Source organism: Anabrus simplex, chromosome 8, assembly GCF_040414725.1.
Source record: "Anabrus simplex isolate iqAnaSimp1 chromosome 8, ASM4041472v1, whole genome shotgun sequence".
In the NCBI taxonomy this organism is placed as follows: domain Eukaryota; kingdom Metazoa; phylum Arthropoda; class Insecta; order Orthoptera; family Tettigoniidae; genus Anabrus; species Anabrus simplex.
In genome coordinates, this window is record NC_090272.1 from 212,599,499 (window position 1) to 212,626,715 (window position 27,217).

General features: G+C 37.8%; 1 protein-coding gene across 7 annotated transcripts in view; it reads left to right on the forward strand.

Annotated features, from left to right (window-relative positions):
• krz (beta-arrestin protein kurtz) overlaps positions 1-26,559 on the forward strand; it is a 711,169-nt gene extending 684,610 nt beyond the window's left edge. For 5 of the 7 annotated variants that reach the window (XM_067152142.2, XM_067152143.2, XM_068229021.1 and 2 more), the window contains 4 exons: positions 880-1,023; positions 16,242-16,328; positions 19,062-19,211; positions 23,873-26,559. In XM_067152142.2, the coding sequence (XP_067008243.1) occupies positions 880-1,023; positions 16,242-16,328; positions 19,062-19,211; positions 23,873-23,963 (472 nt within the window). In that variant the 3' untranslated portion in view covers positions 23,964-26,559. The remainder of the gene's footprint in view (positions 1-879; positions 1,024-16,241; positions 16,329-19,061; positions 19,212-23,872) is intronic. The other 2 variants (XM_067152141.2, XM_067152144.2) reach the window with 1 other exon arrangement.
• The last annotated feature ends 658 nt before the right edge of the window (positions 26,560-27,217 follow it).

A 27,217-nucleotide genomic window follows, 5' to 3' on the forward strand; every position in this document is an offset into this window, starting at 1 on the left:
TTCCGTTAATTAATTATACTAAGTGCTACTTTTACTGCAACATATTGGATAAGTTAATAAAAAAACAGTACAGTAGTATCATTTATTACCTCATTTATTATCATTTTAACTGTACTTTCAGTACATATGTTCTATTTTTAACTTTTAGTGAGTTAACCGCGATTTTACTTACCCGGGAAGCCTTAACCCTACATTATCCTGGTTAATCGAGAGTTCAGTGTATATTAGTGGCTTTAATCCAGTTAGCACATTTATTTCTTCATTTTAATACAATGGGCCACTGAAACCTACGTTCATTAATGTGGAAGTTGTCCTTGTCCTTTCTTGTTTCATGTTTGCCCTTGTCCCCTCACTCGCTCTCTCTTGCCGCCTCTTCCTGCACTTGCCTATCATGTTTATTTCCCATGTTTTCCTTTTCAATGCCCTATCTCTGTGCATATAACTCAGTTTTTGAGACTGTGTTAGACAAGGAGAGTAATCACTACCATATCACTATGACTGAAGTACAAGAAGCTGTCCAAGACAAATTATAAACAACATTGTCAAGGTGGAAAAAATTAAAATACAAAGGAAAAATAATTTACTGAGGTAATGTCATGACGGACGCACACATGGTAGAGTAGCACATCACGGAAACATACTGACCTCTTCTTCTGCTTGCACTGGTGAAGTTTTTATCTGATGTGTGTTTCTGTTTTGATTTTGCCTCAAAAATGGTTTGCCTTTCTGGATTTTTTCCATTTTCCAGCTTGATACTGATTGAAATACAGGACATGTTGTTGTCTGAAGCACTGTACTAGTTGGAGGCCCTGTGCGACAGCCTTGCGGCTCCTTATGCTGCGTGTGTTTGACTGTGTGTTTCTGTGTGTTGTTACCCAGAGAGGGATGTCCCATCGGACCTGGCTTCACATTGAGCAAAGTGTTCGTGATGACTCCCCTGCTAGCCAATAACAAGGACAAGTGGGGCCTGGCACTTGACGGCCAGTTAAAACACGAGGACACGAACCTAGCCTCCAGCACTCTGTAAGTTGGACAGGTCACTCAGGGCTGCTTCCTTACCTCTTGCTCGTACGTTATGGCACCAACTTCCAGGGAACTTCAGGAAAGTACCTTGATGCCGAGGGATTTAATGAAAGGAGAATGCTAAGCATGGACTCGGTTCCAGGGTAATGCCTTTTGGGTGATGTCCAGTGTTTTGACCAAGCATGCTTCTCCTGCCATCCTGTTCTAAAACATTATTTCCTAACAACTCATTCTCTTACATTCAACATAAATAATTGTAATTGTGGAAGGAACATAATTTGAGTAAGGTTCACATCATTTACATTTTTGTTACATTTCATTTATGTACCTTTACAAGATACAGAAAAGCTATTAGTGTTACTGCAACAAAAAACAGTAAACATTTACAAGAATATTTATAGGTTTCTGAACATTTTCAAACAGCCTCACCTTGTTCTGGGATTTTGTTAGGACATTGTTATAATAAAGCCAAGTTTTGTCACCTGTAACGATGCTATTGACGTTACTCGAAGTCCCATTTTCAAACTGTTGTAGCATTTTTCGGCACCATTTCACTCGACGTGCCCTTTATTCCTCTGAAAGTGAATGGGGCACCCAAAGGGAACAAACCTTTGTAACATGGAGATGGTCGTGTAGAACTGAATGAATAGCTGGTGCAGGGATGAGGAGGATCTCTTCTACCTGCTGATATATCAACCACCTCTCTTGCTGCAACATTTTCCTCAGAGCTTCAATGTTTTCCTCAGTGACTGATTCAGACGGCCCCCCAGAATGAGGATCGTCTTCAACCCCAAAATTTCCCCTCTGGAACTCTTTGTACCAGCGGAAAATTGTTGTCCGATGTGGACAGTCTTTCCCCAGCACAGGAGTCATTTCCTCCAGGCACTGGTCAACAGTTAATCCACGAGCAAAATTGTAGCGGATAATTGCGCCATATTCATTTGCTTTCAATCCCACTGCTTGGTAACAACTGGTGTGAAGGTCGCACCTTGCTGTCTTCTAGACCGGTTTTCACCCCATTTTTCATCACTCACCATGACAGGGGTGTCCAGCCAACCGCTTTTGTGTATTGCAAAACTTTCCTAGTGCCCTTTATACAGTAAGATTCATCAAATCGGCCAAATATCCCACTGTGCGAGGGTAGGAGAGGTACTGTTACACAATTTCTAATCACTATATCACATGCCAAAAGCCTGGGTTCAGTTCCAGACCTCTTCACATTGTCCATGTGGACTGAGGGCATATGATACTATTGGATGTTGATTCATCCGTCAGATGGCGACATAAAGCCTTAAGCACACCCTCTCATGTTCATCGATATGAGTAGGCTGTCTGCTGACACCAGGTTTCATCCTCTCCCTACTTCATCATCAATCACTAACGCACACCTAGGCCCATGGGCATCAACTAGAAAGACCTATACGAGGCCAAATGTCATCAATCGGACAATTTTTCCACAACACGCTGTATAACAGAAAATATTGTCCATGCAGAACTTAATCCTAACATACTCATACTATACATCAATAGAAATCTGAAAGTCTCTTCTATATAGATATAGCAAAATAAATAACAAAAATTTTGTAATCATATAAAAATTAAAATAAAATTATTTGGTTTAAGGAAAATACAGTACTAATACATTCTACACACATAGTGATATTTTCAATATATAAATTATTTTAAAACATGATTGTTGGAACCATTGTCCTACTTAATCATGCAACAGTTTTCAGTATTTCTTGTTACATCTCGAAGAAATAATAAAAAGGAAACATATATAGCTTGACACAGTATTTTTGGGTACAAATTTAGTACATGGTCTTCATCTTATTTTTTTAGCTCTATTTCTTATCTTTTCCTGTATTGTGGTGAAGATTCTCATAACAGTCAACACAATTTGCCTTTTTATCCATTTTGACACAATAATCAGTCACATTTGGTCATCTACTATCTGTTAAATCTTCAAAAATTAATTTTCAGAGTTGTCAATGAAGTTGCTTCTCGGTGCTCAGAAGTGATGAAAGTACTTCTTCCCGAATCATTTGTTCCTGAAAGACTTTCAGAATGAAAGATGAAACACTCTGCAGCTCCACAATTTGAAATCTGTGCCATTTGATGACTGACCACATAACTGAGTTTGAATTTAGCGACAGTCTCTGTGAGAGATGTTCACACTTAATAAAATACTGCACTATTTTCCAGGAGAACCGACCACAGTTGTAGGGTTAAATCTTACAAATGATCGAAAATGCTATTTGATGATGTACTTTCTAACAAGATGTCAAAATACAGGAAACAAATATTTCTAAGAGACTGGTGTTCTTATCTACATGTTTATAAAAACCCGTATAGTTTTTAATTCAGTGTAGCAAACTCTTCAATAATCCATACTAATATTTTGGAATGAAGATAGTTATATGCTGCCTTTTTGTGTTGATCATTCACTTCCTGAACATTTCACAAGGCTACACTAGTCAGTTCATGCATTGCACTCGCCTATTAAGTCTTTAGTTATACATACATACATACATACATACATACATACATACATACATACATACATACATACATACATACATACATACATTATCATTATAAACTGTTATGCCTTTCAGCGTTCAGTCTGCAAGCCTCTGTGAATTTACTAAACATCGCCACAATCCTCGATTTGCAACTAGTGTTGTGGCCTCATTTAGTTCTACACCTCTTATCTTTAAATCGTTAGAAACCGAGTCTAACCATCGTCGTCTTGGTCTACCTCTACTTCTCTTACCCTCCATAGCAGAGTCCATTATTCTCCTAGGTAACCTATCCTCCTCCATTCGCCTCACATGACCCCACCACAGAAGCCGGTTTATGCGTACAGCTTCATCCATCGAGTTCATTCCTAAATTAGCCTTTATCTCTTCATTCCGAGTACCCTCCTGCCACTGTTCCCACCTGTTTGTACCAGCAATCATTCTTGCTACTTTCATGTCTGTTACTTCTAACTTATGAATAACATTTCCTGAGTCCACCCAGCTTTCGCTCCCATAAAGCAAAGTTGGTCTGAAAACAGACCGATGTAAAGATAGTTTCGTCTGGGAGCTCACTTCCTTCTTACAGAATACTGCTGATCGCAACTGCGAGCTCACTGCATTAGCTTTACGACACCTTGATTCAATCTCACTTACTATATTACCATCCTGGGAGAACACACAACCTAAATACTTGAAATTATCGACCTGTTCTAGCTTTGTATCACCAATCTGACATTCAATTCTGTTGAATTTCTTACCTACTGGCATCAATTTAGTCTTCGAGAGGTTAATTTTCATACCATACTCATTGCACCTATTTTCAAGTTCCAGGCTTTCGGCACAATCTGCCATTAAGACCAAGTCGTCAGCATAGGCCAGTCTGCTTACTACATTTCCACCTAACTGAATCTCTCCCTGCCATTTTATACCTTTCAGCAGATGATCCATGTAAACTACGAACAGCAAAGGTGAAAGATTGCAGCCTTGTCTAACCCCTGTAAGTACCCTGAACCAATAACTCATTCTACCATCAATTCTCACTGAAGCCCAATTGTCAACATAAATGCCTTTGAATGCTTTTAATAATCTGCCTTTAATTCCATAGTCCCCCAGTATTATTCACTAAAATATTTCTCAAGTTTAGATAAAATGGTCTAAATCCTGGTGTATTTTATCCCAGTCAGTATACAGGTACATGTCTATTTCCTCCTTCCTCACTTGAATTATTTTCTAAACCTCTGGCTGAGTTAAACTCTGACAAACTGCTTCCTGGACACAATTCCTCTTTGGCAAGTTCTTTCTCTCATCTTCGCATAATTTTATGGCTTCCTTTTTCCCCTAGGTCTTAAAAGATCTGTTGTCCATTATAGAGAGTACATTCTATAATTTCTGTGGTTAGTTGTTTGCTACATTTCTTGGTCCATCAATTCCCAATACTTTGTGATATTTAATGCATGAATTTCTGTGAATTATAGAAAGTTGCAAATTATGTGGATGTGTGTTTAAAAATTTAAAATCCACTGAAATATACTCTGCTAAGTATAGTAAACAAATACACTAACACTCAAGTGAAAAATGTAAAGATAAAAAAGTTTGTTCCATTTACATTACGCAGTGCAGCAGTAAAGTTTAAGAAATAGATTTTCAAAAGACTGGTCATGTAAGTTCACAAAAGGTCTGTCATGTTTGTTTGTTTGTTTCTTGGAGGATTGTTCATTTTCACTCATTTTTAATTGTAAATTTCTTTAAAGAAGAAAGATAGTCTGAAAATGAAAGGTCATCACCGTTTTCCTTATAGGGCAAAATTCTTCTTGCAATTGTGTGCAACTTTAGTAATTTCTGAGGTCCCATCCTTGTATTCACTCATCTTCAGTGTCGTGTTCACCACTACCGGCTGTGAAATCTTGTATGATGATGATCTGCTTTAATATTATACAAATTTTTTATTTATTTTTACCAGTTCTTAGTGTAGAATCGCTTAAAACTGATTGAGAACCTAAATATTTTCATTAACAAGTTAACTTTCGGCTGTGAGAACGACAACTGTACCTTCGTTAAATAAACAAAAACAAAGACATAACACAAATTATCGAGAGTTGACTGTATTTGTAATCTTGTTCTGCAGATTGCATTCATTCTGTCAAAATCTCTTCATTATTAGATCCTTGAAATTTTCAAGATGGCAAATTTAACTCTTTCTAAAAATAAACAATCGTTTTTGAACGCTGGAGGGGTTTTCAGTTATTTTCCTGTTCCCTGGATGGGCTTCCATTACAATTGTGGCATTGTCCGTGATACACCACAGAGAAGGAGAGTGCCATTTGCTGTGCTTTCCCGAGAACACCTTGCTCGTCCGTGGCTCCTCGGTGTGGCTGATGCCTGCTGCGTGGATGTGCTTCAGAGTCTATGACGTTGGTTATACGTTGCATTTAACTTGTCTCATACGATATAAACTTCATGTTGTCCGTATTGATGATTCATTAATTCAGTCTACAATTCAAAGGAGGGGATGTTCCACCTAATTAATACAAGAATTTAAAGTTTAATTATATTAAAATACTAGAACATGTTTAGACTCTTAGGTTGGGTCAGCCTCGGCTAGATACATGAATAATTTTTAAAAGCTAAAATAGCACTCTTCATAATGTATCACAGTTGTTGCTGTCCTTAAAATGTCCACTTGGTAGTTAAAAAGGATTTTTTCATTTATTATTTATTTACCATAAACCTTACAATATCTATGGAAGGCCAGGGAAAAAGGACAGGCCCTCCACACGTAGTGTGCACTTGATGTGCACCAGATAATGTTTCTTCATGAATGATCTGGTGCGCAACAAGTTCAAATAATTTTTAACTACCAAGTGGACATTATAAAAACAGCAACAACTGATACAATCTTTTGACATATCATTTTGAAGAGTGCTGTTTTAGTACTTAAAAATTATTTATGTATCTAGCTGAGGATGACCCAATGTAAGGATTGAAACTGGATTTAGTGTTTTAATATAATTGAATTTTAAATTCTTCTGTTGATCAGGTGGAACATCTCCTCCTTTAAACTGTAGATTGAACATTCAACTTGGTTATTTTCAGACTTGAACTTTGTATCGTTATTGCTGAACATTTGTCATCATTTATAACTTTTTCATCTCTATATTCTGACATGACATATTTTGGTAATATTACACAACTGGGTTCCTGTATAACCAACCTCATTGTACTGTCATGAGCATGTTTGTCAGCGTATGCTAGCTTTTCTCACTGCCAATGTATATAATACTGTGTTGGGGGATGTATAGTCATTTATTTGACAAAACGTACGGCCTTTGCAAATCCATGAACCTACAATTGAAGACTTCAGAAAGAAATGACTGTGTAGATAGTGCAGTGTGGACAAACTTATGGACTTCCTTGAACCTGAAAACGAAGTAAGACAGAACAGCATTATCTTGTGTTATTACATTGGCAGTTGTGCTCATCTGATGCTTGCATGTACAGAATGTTTTTATGTTGCATGTGTTGTCTTGGTTTGGGGTGGTGGTGCACTAGCTCTTCATCTTACTTTCGTATTCCAGGGTATGTCCACAAATAATGTGACCTATTTCTGAACAAGGATGAGTTGATTAGGTGGTTGACGTTGGGATTCAAACCTGCATCCTCTTGATTCTGTAGATTGGTGCATTATGATTTGTCTAGAATGATATCAAGCACATGGTCTTTGCATGGAATGACAGGTTTTAGAGTTCCCTGTTGGATACACAGACATAGTTGACTGAGCAGAGTAGCCATGCATGTTAACCCCTTCCCTGCGTCAACTGCTTAAAAGCGTCATGGTAATTATTCACAAGCTGCGTGAACCGTTTGTAAGCGTCAGAAGTTCATAGATACTTCTGACGTCTATTGGCCTTATTTTGCAACAAAGTTCTAAATTTTATTTCCATTAAATATCGTATTCCGTGTAGAATTCATGTGAACGTGCACACGTTTTCCGTGTGGTCAGCAGTCGTAGCAATATGGCTTCCACAGTAAAACCCCCAAGTGTAAACAAAGCAATTGAGCAAACAGTGATATTGAGCGAATGCTCTTGCTTTCCAATGAAAATTAAGATGAAAGTGACAATTATTCTTCCGAACTGAGTGATGAATTCCACGACGACAGAGGGCCGTGCAACAGATTAAATTTTACTGGCATTAGTGGAATTAAGAGACATAAATTTTATGTTGATTGAACTGCTATTACATAGACAATTAAAAGTTTTAGTTTAACAGTTCCACTACAAAATTTTTGCAATGCTGTTTACATTACAAATGAAACATTCATTTGGTACTAGTTTCGACCTAAGGTCAAGGTCATCATCAGCCAATAACACAAATTGCACAACATATCAAAAGGTCCATAAACAGTGTACATGTGCCGTAAAAATATTGTGGTTTGATGCTAAAGTTAAAAGTTGAAAAATAGTCACAATGGTGATAAAAGTTTTAAACTATGCATTAAATGCATTAAAATATAGCACTTAACTGCTGTTGAAGGATGATTAAAGTTGATTAATCTGGATGCTGAAGATTCTTAAAACTTGCTTATCATTCGTTACAAAGTTCTGATAGCTGTAAGTCATTATATGGCAGCAGTGGCATTTAGAAATTAAGTTATGCACATGCAGTGAATAATGTAGAAACATGTTACATTGGTGCCGTTCAAAGAGCTTCTAGTTTGATGTCCTTAAAAACTGAAGGCGAAAGTTGCGCATGAAGGTCAAATTATTTTTATGAAGTAGGTGGTGAAAATTCGCAGTTCAATGCGGAAACAAGTGGACCAGTAAATAATAATAATAATAATAATAATAATAATAATAATAAAAGCCAAATTAGTACAAGAGCTGTTGAAAAAGGGGCCAGTCGAATAGCGAAAAATAACAAAAATATTTTTAAAATATAATGAAAATATAATATTTGACTCACCTTGCGCTGTGGTGTATTGGACATATTGAATAACTGATAAGAAGGAAGCACGAGTAGGGAAGATCAGGAAGGGAGGGGAAAAACGGGGTGGGGCAGATAGGAGAGAACGGGGAAGGGAGGGCGAAGTGAGGAGGGGCTGTTTTTATGGCGGGGCTGAGGGGTGTGGAAATAGGGGCAATTGCTTTAGAAAGGTACCATGAAAGTCGATTTATGATTTGTTAAATTAACATTATTCTAAAAATAATAAGTGCCTTACTTTAATGCATTTTATGCATAATTTAAAACTTTTATCACCATTGTGACGATTTTTCGTCTTCGACTTTTAACTTTTAGCATCAAACCACAATATTTTTACGGCATATTTACATTGTTTATGGACCTTTTGATATGTTGTGCAATTTGTGTTATTGGCTGATGATGACCTTAACCTTAGGTCGAAACTAGTACCAAATAAATATTTCATTTTTAATGTAAACCGCATTGCAAAATTTTGTTTTGGAAAGGTGGAACTGTTAAACTAAAACTTTTAATTTTCTATATTAGTGGAATTCATGCTAACTTTGAAGATAATCCCGAATCATCAACAATATTTGAACATTTTCTCAGTGACAAAAAATTATCTGAAGTAAAAAAATCAAAAAATACAAAACACTTGGAAAATTAATGCTTAGTTAAGGGCTTAACGCGCTACAGCTATGGAGCCAAACTCTGAATTTGGGAGACAGGTGGGTTCAAACCCTGTGGTCGACTGTCCTGAGAATGGTTTTCACTTCGTGGTAAATGCTGGGATGGTTCCTGTTCATAGGCCGCACCAATTCCTTTCATCTCCTTGCCAAAGTTTATTCACAATCATTCATTTTGTCTTCATCAGCTCCTCAGCTGAGGTTGGCATCAGGAAGGACATCAGTCATAAAAACATGCCGTGTAATTTCATCTCGCCTCATCCCTGACCACATCAGACCATTTGCTTTATGTCACACCGACGCAGAGTGGTCTTACGGCAACAATGGCGTAGAAAAGGGGTAGAAGTGGAAAGGAAGTGTCCATGGCCTTAATTAACGTACAGCCCCAGCATTTGCCTTGTGTGAAAACGGGAAACCATGGAAAACCATCTTCAGGGCTGCTGACAATGAGTTTAGAACCCACTATCTCCCATATCACAGTGCACGGCCACTTCAGCCGGTAAACCTGCATTTAAGACATGTTGTGTACAAATCTCATGGTCAGTAAACTACTTCTACCAAGTGAGTTGGTCGTGCAGTTAGGATTGCGTGGCTGTGAGCTTTCATTCAGGAGATAGTGGGTTTGAATCCTACTGTCAGCAACCCTGAAGATGATTTTCCGTGGCTTCCAGTTTTCACACATGGCAAATGCTAGGGCTGTACCTTAATTAAGGCCATGGTTACTTCCTTTCCACTCCTCGCCCTTTCCTGTGACATTGTCACCATAAGACCTATCTCTGTCGGTGCGACGTAAAGCAAATTGTGAAAAGAAAAAGAAAAAAACCATTGAAGCCTATCTAGGCTTTCATACTCAATACTGACTTTTGTTAGCGGAAATTTAGTTGACAATCAGAGAATGTTGTAACAATCCTGGTGAGTTTTTCTTGTATTCATTCTCTGTTTTTCTCATTGGTCACCTAATACAGACCCTCGGCCTTCCCTATGCATGTAGGAATATTTTGCAGTACATTTTCTCTTCTTCCTTCTGTTGAATCATGATGAAGGAATTGCTTGGAATATTCACTTTCTTTTTCCCTATGGTTTGATTTCATTTTCTTTGTGATACTTCATTTTTTAATAATCTGGATTTCACTGATGCCATATTTCCTGTATTCTTATGTTGCTTGTGTTATGTACTCTGGTGCTTTGTTTTGCTTGATTCTATCATGTTTTGGAGCTTTTTGTTTTTTCTTTATAGTGTATAAAGTAAGAATATAGATGTCATTTACTGATGTATTGAGCTTTAGATGTGCTGATATTTTGATTTGCTTTTAAAAATTGTAGTAAACCGGTGTATACTCTGCATACCAATTTTGGTTATATTGCCCATTATTTTATTTTAGTCAAATAATTACTGTTTCTGAAGTTTGCAACAACCAGTCCTTGCCCAAGGTTATAGAAGATGATTCAGTATGTGGTGCAGTTTTTGCACAATTTCCCATCAGAATATTACATTTAGTTCTGTACAAATTCAGCCTGGTTCCCTAAATCTGTTGCGCCCTTAGTCTCTTAATACCTGTACCTGCCAACTGCATGCTTACAGTATGATGTTATAAATGTTTGTTTTTTAAAGTATCAAATGCGTTCAGCTTTGGTTATTGGACACTTATTGCTTTCAAGATAGATAATTTTCAGATACATCAGCATGTTTATAAATAATGGAAAGGTACAAATAGGTCATCTGTGAAAGCTAGGAGCATGAGAGGAGGATAAACATGATGATGGTATCAGAAGAGGGAGCAACAGGTGGAGAAGACAAGGTCAGGGTCAAACTCCACTCTTGTCTTCACAGAGATGCTCTCTTCCCTCCCCAGTCCCGGTTCTTCTCGACCCCTGATGAGCTTGTTTCTGCTTCCTAGCTTCGTCAGGAGGCCAGGGTTCACCTTTTATTGAGGGCTGTCTTAACCCATTCATTGCATTGTTAATTCTGAAATAAGATTTAATTTGCCTGCCCATAGTTTGAGCGTACCTGTCTCGCATAAACATGCATACAATAAAAACGAATGCAGATAATTCACTCAAATTTTGCATTCATGCCATTGATGGTTTTGACTTACCCATTCTTTATTCCTTGAGTGAATGCTGGCTGTGGTACAAATGTCTCATTTGAAATAATTTTGAAAAGAAAGAATCCGTGTACTCTAAAAACATAATAATTTCGGACGGTGGGTGGACTATAAACTTTTCGTAGGTATTTCTGAAACACCAGATATCCACAAAATGGATATATGTCAGGATTATCTCATTTCCAGTCAGTGTGGTTCTTTTGTGTCACTGGCTGTGCATGTTTAGATGAACCTGGCATGGCACTTTCACTCTCACTTTCTTCAATATTCTGCTCACTTCAGCAACTTTCACTGTTGCTATCATTATCCTCAAACTCGAATTAATTTTTCAAAATGTCAGTATTGCCAAAATCACCATCGAAAACAATCTCTACAAACGCTTTCAATCTCTCGTCGACATTACCGCAAAACCGGTTCTATTGCATAATTAATACTGAATACCGAAGAAAATAAACTGTTATTCAACAATTCCATTGTCGCACAGAAATACATTACAATACATTAGAATCATTCCATATTGATGGTTTTAACTTTACAAAGAAAATTTATTATGTCGTCCTATTCAGTACATACACATCTCAATCATTAGATGGAGTAATAATAGTCATACATGTTTCAACTCGTTTGAGCCATCTTCAGTGAAAAGGTAATTTTTTTTACATAATTGATGCTAAAAAAATATTTTAAAACATAATGAAGAAAAGAATGAAAAACAACAGAGACATGACTGAAATAAAAAAATAAGTGATAATGGCGAGGTTGTGGACCTCTTAGTCTAAATGTGCAGTGTGTTACAGTTAAAAACAAGAACGAATTCGCTGTGCTAAAATTTAAAATGACAGTCTGTCTTCATTGAGTCACCATCACAAATAGTCAAGAGGGCAGTGAAAAATTGAGAAATTATGTTTGAAAAGAAAACAAATGCTCGGTAAAATGTATGTGACACATAGTGGTCACCGCCAATGAAGTTCAAATCTCTCATGGAAAAAGTGAGGTTGTATAAGAAACTTGGGTTAATAGGTAAAAAAATAAGTGAGAAGAAAACTTCAAACTTACTTATTAAATAGTTGCCCTCTCAAACGACCTGACCTTCTCAAATTTAATGGTCCCGTTCTCACTGGTTGTGACTGATCAAAAATAAGAGAGGCACTGCATAGTCACTAAGTAGTATGATAGGAAAGGCAGATTGAGAAACAAAGAAGTGAGAAAGGATGTCGGAATGGAAAATATAAATGAGAGAATTGATAAGAATAAACTAAGATGATTTGGACATGTAAAGAGGATGGAGGAGGAAAGAATATCAAAACAGATGATGGAGATGAAGTTCGAGGGAAGGAGAGTAAGGCCTAGGGCAAGGTGGATCGATTCGATAAAGAGGAGTGCAAGAAGAAGAAACCTGCACTGACACAAAATGTTGGAAGGAGAGAGGAAGATGGAGAAGTGCGATAAATGCCCCGACCAGGAGGAGGAGAACTGAGAGGAACTGACATTGGCGAGAGTCAATGTATGTTTACACAAGAGTATGTGGAGATTGTCCTTTTGTGGTTTCATGTTTATCTTCACTTTCCCACTTCTGATGCTGATCTCTCATTGTGTTTATCCTGTTATCTGTTCCATTTCAGGTTCATATCTTTCTGTGTATCATGAGGGGTTTTAAAGAACAGCTTCTGACCCTCAAACAAGTTTCTAGAACATCGGTTGTTCTGGACATGCAATATAAAATTTCAAATTGCTTGGGAATCTTTCCTAACTTTCCTCATTGGGTAGAAATTGGTTTTTACAAGCTGTGCACGTGAGATTACATTAATTTTCTTTATATACTGTATTTCATAGACAAGTATTATTCAGGTTTGTGGAATTTGTTGATCTCTGTTGAAAATCTTGTTCCATAGAGCTTTCTTTGTAGTCTTGCATGAGACTTGCATCAAGTGGTTTGGATTTGCTTTTCTTCAGGGTAAAGTATGTTTATAAAATCTGAATTATTTTAAATCCCCAGTGGTGGAAATTGATGAATATTCTATTGTTGTATGAACTGTGTTAGGAAAATGTGTATGTTCTGCTCTGAATTTAGTGATTCATTGAACTCCTACGAGTCAGTTGGGGTGTTTGCTGAAAAACTTGTTCCACTACATACACAACCATGAAAGAAATGTATTTCTTGAAAAATTATAGACATGCAAGGTTGAATCGTGTAAACTTTCTTCTGCTTATTCCTGGCTCAATTTGCATTTTTCCGGGGGTTAAAGCCAAATGCCCTTCCTGATACTTTATGATTTTCAGGTGAATATTTTTCTTTTATTTTTGTTAAGAAGGAAGCCATACTTTCTAATATTGACTCAGTTAAAAGTAACTTAACAGCTCTTCAGTCTGGGAAACACAGAAGTTCAAATAAATATCACACCAAAATATACCTGTAAAAAAAAAAAAACCCACATTATTAGACAAGGGGTAAAAATATACACTATTAAACAAATCACTTTGTTAGGTAAATTTGTGATCAACTGGGAATTGAATCTTGACCATCCAGATGGGAAGCCAGCAGTCAAGCCACTACCCTAATCATGCCCTTGCAAGGTTCATGCTCTGAAGCAATAAAATGACATGATGTTGCCCTATAAAAGATGTTGGATCTTTCAACTCTCTGAAATCTATTGAAGCAACTTCGTTACACACTAGTTCTAATCTTTTGCAACAGATATTTTTGTGGCAGATTCTGTTTTGTAGCTCTTGTAGGATGTGAAAATAATTGCCTCAGTGGATGAGTGGTAGTGTGTTTGAACCATGATCCCAAGTTTTCAGGTTCAATCATGGCAGAGGTACTAGTTTGTTTAAAGAGTAATAAAAAATCTTTGCACTACATGTCGCCGTTGGTATGTTCAGAATCTCTCGTGACACATACGGTGTCGCCTGACAACGTAGGTGTATAGGAACCATCCAGTAGAATTCTCATTTTCCTGCTAGATAGCAGCACAATCAGATTGTCAAAATTGGAGAGCAGGCTGTCCAGATTAGGGTGACCAAACATACTTATTTTATGGGATTGTCCCTTATTTCTCTAAAGTGCCCTGTTATCCCAGCAAAAAATGTATGGGACTCATATTGTCCCATTTTTTGTGAACTGTTTCGTATATTTTAAAATACTGTGTTTTAAACTTTATCATAAAGCTGTGATGTACGAGGGTAATCCCAGAAATAAGGTCTCCTACATTTTTATAAATACAGAACTCTGTTCGTGTGGCTGTTGGTCACAATATTGTGAAGAGTGTTTCCCATGCTCACATATAAACGTAAACACGCCGCATTGAAGCACTCGGTCTTGGCTTGGCAGCCGTTGAGAATGGAGCTCCCGTTGGATGTTACCGACAGGTGCGAAGTGCACGCAGTTATTCTGTTTTTGAGCGCAAAAGGTACTGAACCTATTGAAATCCATCGCCAATTGATGCAAGTGTATGGTGAGTTGTGCATTTATGTGAAAAATGTTCGCAAGTGGTGTAGAGAGTTTGCAGCTGGTCAGACTGAAATTCACGAGGAATGAACAAAGGAGCAGGAGAACGTCAATTTCTGTCGAGGAGTCACGAAGGTTGAGCAAATAGTGCGTGAAGATCGGCGAATCACCTTGGATGATCTCTGCACTTTGGTTGCTGAGGTTTCCTGAAGTGCCGCTCACAACTTCCTGAGCAGCATGGTGGCGAGCTGGTATGATATGGGCATACAAAAACTGTCACAGCGTCTACAATAATGCATTGACCAAAATGGTGATTATGTAGAAAAATAGGTAAATATTCAAGCTGTAAAATGATGTAAACCATTGTAGAAATAGACAGGTCTATGTATTTATAAAAATATAAGAGACCTTATTTTTGGGATTACCTTCGTATATTTCTCATTGTGTGTGTGTTTTTTTTTTTTTTTTTTGGTTGGCACTAAATGTAACAAACGAGCAAAGCAGGCATATGTAAAAATGGCAGCTCATAATCCTGCATAGTAAACATCATTTTGACATGAATATGTATGGAAGTGACGTCACTTTTGTCGTTATAGGCCTTGGTCGCCAAAGATGCTTTGTGAAATGATACAGGTAAATCGTTCATTATCAATGTTTGAGTTTCATTGTTGATAGACATTAGTCTTTTGCAAAGGGAAAAGTTTTATTTTTTGCAACACTTCATTTACTGGAATTGGACTGCTTTCATTTTTAATAATAATAATAATAATAATAATAATAATAATAATAATAATAATAATAATAATCGTTACTTGTTTTCTATAAATAAATGATACTCTTTGTGAGGTCTGTGGCTTGTGATAAGAAATTCTAATCAGTAGCAGTCGAAGTGTCCCATAGTTTCATGCTTGTAATCTGGTCACCCTAGTCTAAGAGGTAGCACATTTTTCTTTTTTTCTCTTACCCCTTCATATTTCTCTGGAGTTAAAATTCATGGGGATAAGCAGAAATAGGATTCTCAGGGCTGAGAAGGAGATTGATGAGGAGAGGACCAATCTGAAGATTGCAGAGTATGAAGATGTGTGGATTGGCCAAGTCCTTTTGTGTTCTCCTCTTTATGGTACTCGACTGACTCATCATTCTGTTTATGCAATTTTGTGTTCTGTCCATGTTCCTGTCTTTCTTGACATGTCTAAACTAAGGATTTTGAGACTAGAAATACACTGAATAATGTGCAAATTTAGAAGTAAGAGTCCACTTGATCATAATTGTGCCAGCTCCTGTGGAGACTGATGCAGATAACAGTGGAGTGGCCGGAACAAGTTTCCAGGCAAACACCTGTATCTTTCATGTTGGAATAATGTAGAAAGTAAATTACTCCTTAATTTCGGGCCACATTATCTCCACTCTCCACCACTATTGTAAACAACTTGTAGAACCTAAAGGTCCTCTCTTGAGTGGTAGTACCATCGAGCTCTCTAATCTCTGGCTCTATGTTTCAGAGTTGCGGATCCTTCCCAGAGAGAGAACTTGGGGATAATAGTTCAATACAAGGTGAAGGTGAAGCTGTGTCTTGGAGCTTTAGGAGGGTAAGTGCTCTTTTTATGGGACAGTTGGCATAAATTGTTCTCCAATTGTAGAGTCATTAAGTATTACACATAATAAACTTCATGATAGTTCTGTATTGATTTATAAAATACTCCTAAGAGAATTCTCATAATGTTCCACCTATTCAATACAATTTTAAAACAACTTTACATTATTAAATAATAATAATAATTTTGTGTGGCTATTTCTACCCGAGTGCAGCCCTTGTAAGGCAGACCCTCCGATGAGGGTGGGCAGCATCTGCCATGTGTAGGTAACTGCGTGTTATTGTGGTGGAGGACAGTGTTATGTGTGGTGTGTGAGTTGCAGGAATGTTGGGGACAGTACAAACACCCAGCCCCCGGGCCATTGGAATTAACCAATTAAGGTTAAAATCCCCGACCCGGCCGGGAATCGAACCCGGGACCCTCTGAACCAAAGGCCAGTACGCTGACCATTCAGCCAACGAGTCGGACATTAAATAATGGAAAGACATTTACATTATTTCACAGTTTTACATGTTTTCTGCTCTTTTGAGCCATCTTCAGCTGGTTCATATATAAAATGGACAAAAATATATTCTAAAATATTGAAACAAAGATATATAGATGAATAATGTGAAGATGAAAAATAATATACAATAAAAACAGCATGGCGATCTAAGATTCCACTCGTTATGTGTCTAAATGTTAAATGCACTTTCCATTAGAATGTTGTTCTCTGTGGTGTGAAGTTTATCATCCTCTTCTTGTAGTTTTTAATACACACTCTGTATGAATAAAAGTGCAGTTTCCTTGTTGCAGTCTTATTTTAAAACTCTAGTTGACTAATGTGTAGTTTAAAATTGAAGAAGCATTTCTAGTATATTGTAAGTATTTGGCATAGGACGAGTTTGTATGCAGTGTCGAATACGGAATAATCTTTCGTTGTGTTTTGTATTGCGGAAGTCTAGAAAGAAAAGAGAAAAGTTTTTTTTATGTGTGAATGTGATAGAAGGTCTCACTGACTCAAACATATACTACCGCCAGCTGAGTGGCTCAGACGGTTGGGGCGCTGGCCTTCTGACTCCAACTTGGCAGGTTCGATCCTGTCTCAGTCTGGTGGTATTTGAAGTTGCTCAAATACGTACGTCAGCCTCGTGTCGGTAGATTTACTGGCACGTAAAAGAACTCCCACGGGACTAACTTCTGGCACCTCGTCGTCTCCAAAAACCGTAAAAGAAGTTAGTGGGATGTAAAACAAATAACATTATTATTAACATATACTACCATAAGTATTGAATGGTTGAAATATAAAATATTCCATTTAAAGAAATAACTATTTTATTAGTTATAGTCAGTATGGAACAAACATGATATTCATCAATTGCAGGGGAAAGTTTTTCGACCAATGGGACTCAAACTGGCTAACCATGGTATCAGACAATATAGACTTGATGCCTTAACGAACACAGCTACCAGGCGGGCTGCTTGTGCTCTGTTAATGAATATTATAAACAACGTAGTAATTTAGGTTAATATGTGTTCAATGTATGTAATGTATTCAGTGATAGTCTTGCTTTCAAAGTGCTATTTTAAGAAGCATGTTATTGTAGTCAGTGATCAACAGAGTAAATAATATGAATAAACTGAACATACTGCAAAACCTTATTAAAAGGTAGACAACAAACTTGTCATTGGTGAGCTTACTAATAACTAAAAACAGATTGGTCGACACAATAGTGTTGTTGAGGATTCTCGTTTGGAAGTATGCAGATCAACACTAAATCATGTATTTAACTATAGTTGAACTATATAAATGATGTGAGTTAAGATCTGGAATCACAGATAAGGCTGTTTGCGGATGATGTTATACTGTAGAGAATAGTAAACGAGTTGCAGGATTGTGATTGACTGCAGGGGGCATAAACAATGTTGTGAGATGGACATCGGATAATGGTATGAATGTAAATGGGATGAAAAGTCCTCTCAGTTTTAATTATTGTGTTGATGGGGTGAAAGTACCTCATGGGGAACACCGTAAGTACCGAGGTGTTAATATAAGAAATTATGTCCATTGGCGAAATCTTTAATGAGATTAAGAAAGGTTGCAGATCTCTTTACATGCTTATGAGAGTATTTAGGAGTTGCAGTAAGGATGTAAAGGAGAGGGTGTATAAGTCTCTGGTAAGACCGCAGTTAGAGTATGGCTCCAGTGTATGGGACCCTCACCAGGACTACTTAATACGAAAACTGGAAAAAATCCCTAGGAAAGGAACAAGATTTGTTCTGGGTGATTTCCGACAAAGGAGTAGTGTTACAAAAACGTTGCAAAGTCTGGGCTGGGAAAACGTGGGAGTAAGGAGAAGAGATGCTCGTTTATGTGGTATGTTTCGAGCTGTCAGTGGAGAGTTGGCATGGAATGATGTAGGTAGACAAATAAGCTTGAAAGTAGGAAAGATCATAGTGTGAATATAAAGTTGGAATTCAAGAGGACAAATTACAGCAAATATTCATTTATAGGATGAGGAGTAGGGGATTGGAATAAAATATCAAGGAAATGTTTGATAAATTTCCAAGTTCTTTGAAAATGTTTCAGAAAAAGCTAGGTAAAAAATTGGCAGGGAATCTGCTACCCGGGCGACAGTCCTAAATGCAGATCATTGATTGATTGATTGATTGATTGATTGATTCTTAACAGTCCAAGCATGAATATTTATAGATGAGCTTTGTTTATCTAATATGATTCTTCCTCAGAGACCTGGTGGCCGAGCTGCCTTTCATCCTAATGCACCCCAAACCCGAAGAGGAACCCCTGCCGTCCACGGCCCGCCCTTCGCCCTCGCACGCAGCCAGCGAAGGTGGAGAAGAAGTTGCAGTGGACACTAACCTCATCCAGCTAGATGCGTAAGTATTCCCAATTATGCTACTTGATGTATCTTTGAATATGATGTAACTTATTCTGCACTTGTGATGAGGGGTGTTCTCGAAATAGATTTATTGTGAATTTAATTTAAAAAACAATTATTGTAAATCTTTTCTTCTAGTAATAGCAGTTGAAGCTATTTTAAACACTCAAGTCATCTTCATAATCATCTTGACATTTCTTGTATTAGTTTAATCGATTATGCCAGGCTGAATAGCCCAGATGGTAGAGCACTGGCCTTCTGAGCTGAAGTTGGCAGGTTTGAACCCAGCTCAATATTCATATATGCCAGCCTTATGTCAGTTGATTTACTGGCATGTATTTGAACTCCTGTGGTGCAAACTTCTGGCACCTTGGATTTAAAACCAATAACATCTTATTATTAAATCAGTTATTTATAATAATATCAATGATGAATTTTTCAGTATCCCCCTCTTAATCACCCCCCCCCCCCCTTTTTATCCATATTTATTTGAAGGATGTGAATGTTTAGGTGCCTTTAAAATGATTCATGTTGAACTGTTTCTTAAGAGTGGATTTGAAGCTGAGAACATCTGAAGCTTTCAGTGACTTATTAGCATCTTATGACAATATATTTGGGAGGAGCCCAGGTCTATTTCTGGTGAGATATAGTGTTTACAGTGAACTGTGTGCGAGGTATAGTGTTTACAGTACAGTGTGTTTGAGATATAGTGTTTACAGTGAACTGTGTGCGAGGTATAGTGTTTACAGTACAGTGTGTTTGAGATAGTGTTTACAGTGCAGTGTCTCTCCTGGAATGGGCTAGAAGTAATTTGTTTCTCTTCATTGTTCTATCTGTCTCATCATTGGTATGATGATGATGATGATGATGATGATGATGATGATGATGATGAAAGGTGTATGGCCTGTACAGAGACCTGGTGCAGGTCTTTTGAGTTGACAACGTATAGGCGGCCTGCGTGTCTGCGAGAGTGGGGCCTTGCCTATGATGAATTCTAATGATGAAGACAGCACACATGCCCAGCCCCCAAACCATTGGAATTGACCAATGAAAGTTAAAATCTCTGACCCAGCCGGGAATCGAACCGGGATCCCTGGACCGAAGGCCAGCATGCTAACCATTTAGCCATGGAGCTGGACATTCGTTTGATGATGTGAAATAACTGTGGTATGACTTTACACAATGCCGCGGTATTCGAACTTGCAACCCCGCAGTTCTGTAGCCTGGGATGGCCACCACCAGCTCTTGGCATGCGTTTGCTTCGCTATGAAAGGAATTGAGATAAGGAAATAAAGTATTTATTATCAGCATTAAAGTGAAAGGATAGTGAGGAGCGAGCACATGGAGTAACAAAACCAATTTCCACTCAATTTTTATCGGGCATTTTTACAGAAACATAAAACCACAGGTAGGCCTACTCTAACAAAGAACAGCAAGTTTTTGTGATTAGTATGAGAAGTTACCCGTTCAGTCCTCAGCTTCCTGTAATTACTTAGCAAAATGTTACTCATTGCTAAGACAATACTTGTAACTATTGTCATAACATTACATCCATAGGCACAAGTTTTCTCGGCAATTTCTGACAATTCAGTATCTGATAAAATGCCAAGTAGACTAAGATGCTGAATTACTTGGCGTTGATTGTTACATTTATTTAAAAATTGTTCCTCAAACTTATCAGAAATTAGTGCCTGCGTAATTCCAACAACATGTTTACACACTGATATAATAAAATCTGCAGGAACTGAAAGTCCACCCCTATTTATTTGATTGAAATAGCTGTCATTTATTTGCAATTTATTTCTCAGCAAAGCTAAACATTCTTCACATTTTATTTTTGATCATTGCTTGAACGAAATGTAACCACAGGCATAAATAAAACCTGACTCATCAAAAAGTATGTTTTCGGTATACTTGTCTTCTAAAATACTGTAATAGGTATCGTCAACAGTAATTGATGAAAGGCTGCTTGTACTTTTCTTGAATTTGTATCATAAGAGGGCATTATCATTTCTTTTGAAAAAGTAACTGTCCCATACCTAGCCGAATGAAGGCCAAGTACCCTTTTTAACCTTATTTTCAATTCGGCCTCCATTACCTGAGTAACTGATATATTATAGTTTCCCCCTGTTAATTGGCGGTATTGGCCAAATCTGGATTCTGATTGGTCACTCTGAAATTTGCCAGTTAGCACATAAGAGGGGTTCACAGTATGTAGAGCATAAATAATAATCTCACATAATATGTAGGTTGTTACGTATAATGCATTGTGAGTTTCATTGGTTAAACTATTCTTTTTCGAGGGGTCCTTTTCGTCATTCTTTTTCCATGTGGACAACCACCTGAGGAATACCTTTAGAAAAGCCAACCTTTTATCTTCGGGATTTTTGAAAGGCATTTGAAGACTATTATGCTTAACAATATGGGCAGGAGGCCACTTAATATTAACAATGGGGATTTCCTTATCTTGGAGGAACACTTACTGAAGTACGATGGTAAGTTTGGAAATACCTTTGGAACCATACGAGGTAACAATACAGGCTTCTTCCGTGTCAATTCCTGATTGTTCCCATCACCATCCTTGGATTTTTCAACATAGCTTATGTCTTCAGGAAGAAAGTGTTTAATACATACGAACTAATATTTGGTAGGTACCCAATTGGCTTGAGGAATGGCACATTCCCATACAGCTTTCAATTGTGGATTTTTAGGAAACCCAAACACTGTCACAAATCCTTCAGTTTTTATCAATGAACGATAATTAGACTTACAATTTGGCATAACACAAGTCTTTGGCATTGTAACCAACCACTATACACAGATAAGCAACAGTATCATTTAATTTAGTTACAGTATTTTGATGAGAACACGAGCGTGAGACACATCTCCCATGTAACTCAGTGGGATACACAGAGCAGACTAGCCATTCACTGCGGGGTTGCCAATTTTCGCTCAACGTGGCCTTCTGTAAAGTCGGCCATGTATGAGCCAGTGCTAGTAATATGGACCCAGTCTCTCTTATGAATGCTGTGAAAGTGTAGCTCAGAGGGTAAATTAGTTTTATTTGCACAGTCAGAAATAATATTCAGAGAATATTTGTACTGATGAACTTGTTGGTTCTTTTACTATTGGTTATTACAAAGGCTATTATTTAATTAAGGACCGGTTTGTCATATCTTTTAAAATACGATATGCTTCTTCTTTTGCGTCTGTACATTGACTCCTAGCATCCCTTGAGCACAGACACATGCTAGTTGCCACGTTGATACTGTCTTGTTGCTCTGTAATTTACATTGGAACTCATTAAGACTATCGAGTGGGCCGCGGTGTAAGATACACCTGGTTCTTGACCAAGGAATGTGCCACTGGCAGAGATTCATGGCCAGATCTGTGAAGTGTACGGCTCCAACACTATGAGTGGGTAGCGTTACTCAAGGAAGGTCTGGGAAAATGTGGAAATGCACATCTTTTCTGACGAAAATGAAAGTAAAGCAAACTTTATTAACTCGCAAGATTATGGCAATCGTGTTTTGGGACAGACGTGTTCTTCAGCTAGTGGAGTTCATCCTGCCAAGGACAACAAACCTTGCAGCTGCGTATTGTGGAACCTTGATGAAACTTCACTGTACAATCCAGAATAAATGCCGTGGCCTTCTATGTGCCTAAATGTTGTCATTTCATGACAATGCAAAACCTCAAAGGCAGGCTCATATTGAATTATTTGGCTGGCAGCAATATGATCACCTCTACCACACAGCCCTGCTGTATAGCCCTGACCTTATGCCTAGTTATTACCATCTCTTACTTCATTTCATTTCCCCATTGGCAAGCATTTTCACACCAGTGAGGAAGTGAAAACAACAGTTCAGACATGGCTTTTATCACAGGTAGCAGACTTCTGTGATGAGGGTTTACGAAACTTTATCTGATGATAAGATAGGTGTTTGAACGAAAACGGAGACTATGTGGTAACATAGCTTAATGTGTGTAGAATCAGATTAAACAAATTGCCCAAAAATATTCAGGAGCTTTTAGTTTATTCGAGCGCTTATACACTGCACCTGGGGAAGTGGGGACGGTTAACTGGTGATGATGATGATCATGATCATGATGACTTTCATCATATCTCCTGCATGTCCAGCTGATCCTCGGCCCTCATCTCAAGATCCATAATTTGAAAGCTTCGAGCTGTTTCCTGTCTTGTTTACTTAATGTCCAACACTACCCAGATAAGAGATTTTGTGAAACACTTCCTGACTTGAAAGTTCATGTACTTCCTTGTCAGCAAATGTCTTTTATTGATGAAAGATTGTTTGGCCAGGGCTATCCTCCCCTTCATCTCCATGCTACACCTGTTGTCTTGTGTGATAATACTTCCAAAATAGGATAATGTTTTTACTATTCAACTTTTTTCCTTGCAAGCTTAATATTTGTTCACACATTAATTCTTCATGCTGTTTTTCATCTGCAAGTCAGAATGTGCAGTTGATACTTAATTTCCTTTTGCTCATTAGCATGCATTTTGTAATTTTTCACACCTGTCGTATTTGCATTCCCATTATTTTTCCAATATTTTGTTCTACTAAAGCCTAGCATTTCACAAACCCACAAATGAACTGAATTAACCAATTTGAAATATTTCACTGGTTCTGTTTTCAGGGATGGAATCTTGGGTCCGGACCAGGACGATGACATAATTTTCGAGGACTTTGCTCGATTGCGACTGAAAGGTGGCGAGACCGATGCCTGAGGTTCAAGAGCCCGAGCCCCGTCGAAAGCATGGCGTCCGATCCGAACGGACGTTTACCTTGTGTGCAAGTGAGGCTCCCTTCACATTCCCTTCACCTGGGGCTGGGCTTGGATGAAAGTCGAGAACATAAAGAGGATCAGATTTGTGTTTATATGTAATAAATAATCATGTCGTCTTCTTGATTTTCTTCCCTATTTCTCGACTCTTGTCTTGTGGCATGCCTGCCATCTGTTGACTTTTGTATAAATTTTAGGGGCATAACTTAATGGTCACTCTTTAAAAAAATCAAGAATCCCTTCTAAGAAAGAGTGTATGGGGTGGGGGTGGAACTTACAATATTGTCAAGACTTTGGAAAGGATTGTAGTATTGGATCAGAAAATGACTAGAAATAAATGGGAGGAACTAACCACAGCTCAACATCTATCTACCAGTCATGAATCCTGTCAGTTGTTTTGTATTTCTGACATTCAAGTGTAACATGCTTTCTGCTTGGATTGTACATCCTACCTTGGCCAAATCTGTTTAGTCATGCAAAATTTCTGAATTTTATGAATTCTTCTCCAGTTATTAGGTCATTAGATATAACTGTGGTAGGATTATAACAGAGATGGCAATGAAGAGAGGAGGGTTAAATACTGTACTGAGATGCAAACCCAGATCTTTTTGTTACGGCAAGATTACTTGGCACATAGTTGAGATTTGTGGGCCAGGCTGAGTGGCTTGGACAGTTGAGGCGCAGGACTTTTGACCCCAACTTGTCCGGTTCGATCCTGGCTCAGTCCGGTGGTATTTGTAGGTGTTCAGATATGTTAGCCTCGTGTTGGTAGATTTACTGGTACGTAAAAGAACTCCTGTGGGACAAAATTCCGGTACCTCGGAGTCTCCGAAAACCATCAAGAGTAGTTAGTGGGACGTAAAAACAATGACATTATTATTTGAGATTCGTGGAACCTTATGACCTAGAATAAGCTTCGTATTGACTGCATCTTTACTTGCTGTTATGAAAGATGGAAAGTGTTGCCTTGATGAGAAAGATTAGTCACGATACAGCATTGAAATTTAACCCTTTAATTCTGTTCAGCACTGTCAACACATTTAGCATTGCTGGTTGGGAAGATATAATTTGGATTTTATCTCATAAAAATGGATGAGGATGGAATGTAGAGGAGGTGCTTGTGTTGTTTACATGTGGATATGTTGAAGAATGATGTGTTACTTTCACCTCGCCTTATCTTTCTAATGTGATAAGAATGTAGTGTCTGTATAAGCCAGCCCCACCGTGTAGGGTTAGCGTGCCTGTCTCTTACGTGGAGGCCCATGTTCAATTCCTGACCAGGTCAAGGATTTTTGTCTGGATCTGAGGGATGGTTCAAGGTGCACTCAGCCTATGTGATTACAATTGAAGAGCAATGGCAAGATAGCAGCCCTGGTCTAGAAAGCTAAGAATAATGGGCGAGAGGATTCGTCGTGTTGACCACACGACACCTCGTAATTCGCAGGCCTTCTGGGCTGAGCAGGAGTCGCTTGGTAGTCTGTAGCATTTGTGAATAATTGCACCATGGGTTTTGATTTGGTTTGAATGTCTGTACATTCAGTCTTTTGTCATGATTTTGAGAGGTTATGATAGTTCTCTTTAAATTGAACAAATGAAGAAACTGCTTATCTGTTTTTAATGGAGTTTGTTGAAATTAAAGAAAATAAATTTCCATACACTTGGCTTTATCTCAGTCCATTAAGTAAGGGTTGGGAAATAACTTTTATAGCATCCATATCGCCTCACAGCGAGAGAGAAGCAAGCAGTGAGTTTAGCAATCTCTCGTGGGCCACCAATACCATGCCTGGGTCCATGATTGGTTTCTTGCTAACAATCAAAATTGTGTTTACTTACTTATTTAGTTATTTGTTTATTGTATGGCTTTTATTGCTGGAAGTGCCCAGGGCACGTTCTGCTCCTCTTGCTAGTTGACACGTGTGGTTGATGTGCACATCTGCATGTGGGGGGGTGATGATGAGATACGGTGTGTGTTAAACCCAGTATCGGCTGATAGCCTGCTCCTTTCGAATAACACCAAGGGTTCTGCTCATGCCATAATGTCCCCATCCAAGAGACGAATCGCCATCAAGAGAGTCGTATTGCTCTCTCTGCATATACACATTGATGAGAGCTTTTGTTTCTTGGCATGCAATGTAGTGGTTAGAAATTGTATACCAGCACCTCTCTTACCTTGCCAGCCAACATTCTGATGGTGACATTCTTTTTTCCACCAATAGGACTCAAACCGGCTAACCACGGTGTCAGACCATGCAGACTCGATGTCTTAATAATTATGCCATCGGGTAGGTGGGCTATACAGTACTGATTGTGTTTGGTACTTTCTTGCTTTCTGCTCACTGTGTAGAATGCAGAGCCATTTGAAGTGAACTGATGTGGAGTAAGTCCAGTTTTGTGGTTAGTTCTGTAGTGTTGAGACAAACTCGCACATTCAGCCTCGAGCTAGAGGAACCACCAGATGTAGCTAAAATCCCCTGTCCAGCAAGGAATTGAACCTAGAGCCCTATGAATTGAAGGTCACGAGCTGTCTTCTTCTTCTTCTTCTTCTTGTAATAATAATAATAATAATAATAATAATAGTAATAATAATAATAATAATAATAATAATAATAATAATAATTGGTGGAATTAATATTATTATTATTATTATTATTATTATTATTATTATTTCTCTTTTCTTCTCAAGATACTTGAGCATTTTCTTTCTTCACACTAATTCTTTATCTTTGGAATTGGATGAAATGTTGTATCTGAAAGCGTACACTTAATGATGGGACAAGCAATAAAGTAGATAAATGTTGACTGTGAAATTTTTCAAATGCAGTGAAATTTTATTTAATAACAACAGCAACAACAAAAAAGAAACAAATAAAGAATCATATTATGGAAACAAACTCTAATTTTAAACATTGATATTAGAAAGGGTAAATAATTTTTCAGTGCTGATGTAATAATAAGTATGCTAACAATTTTACTACCAATTTTATGGTAAGCAAGGTATGTTATTGTTCATTGTTAACAAGAAAATAATTTCAGTTATAAGCAACTTTGCTTTGAAAAAAATAACCTTATTAACTTTTCTCCTCATTCTGACTTGCCAAAATCTTGACATTTTTTTATTCGATATATTTCCATTGTTGAGTTATGTTAAACTTGTGGGCTGTACGTTGACCATTCTCTGGGTTTTTATTCCCTACTGGC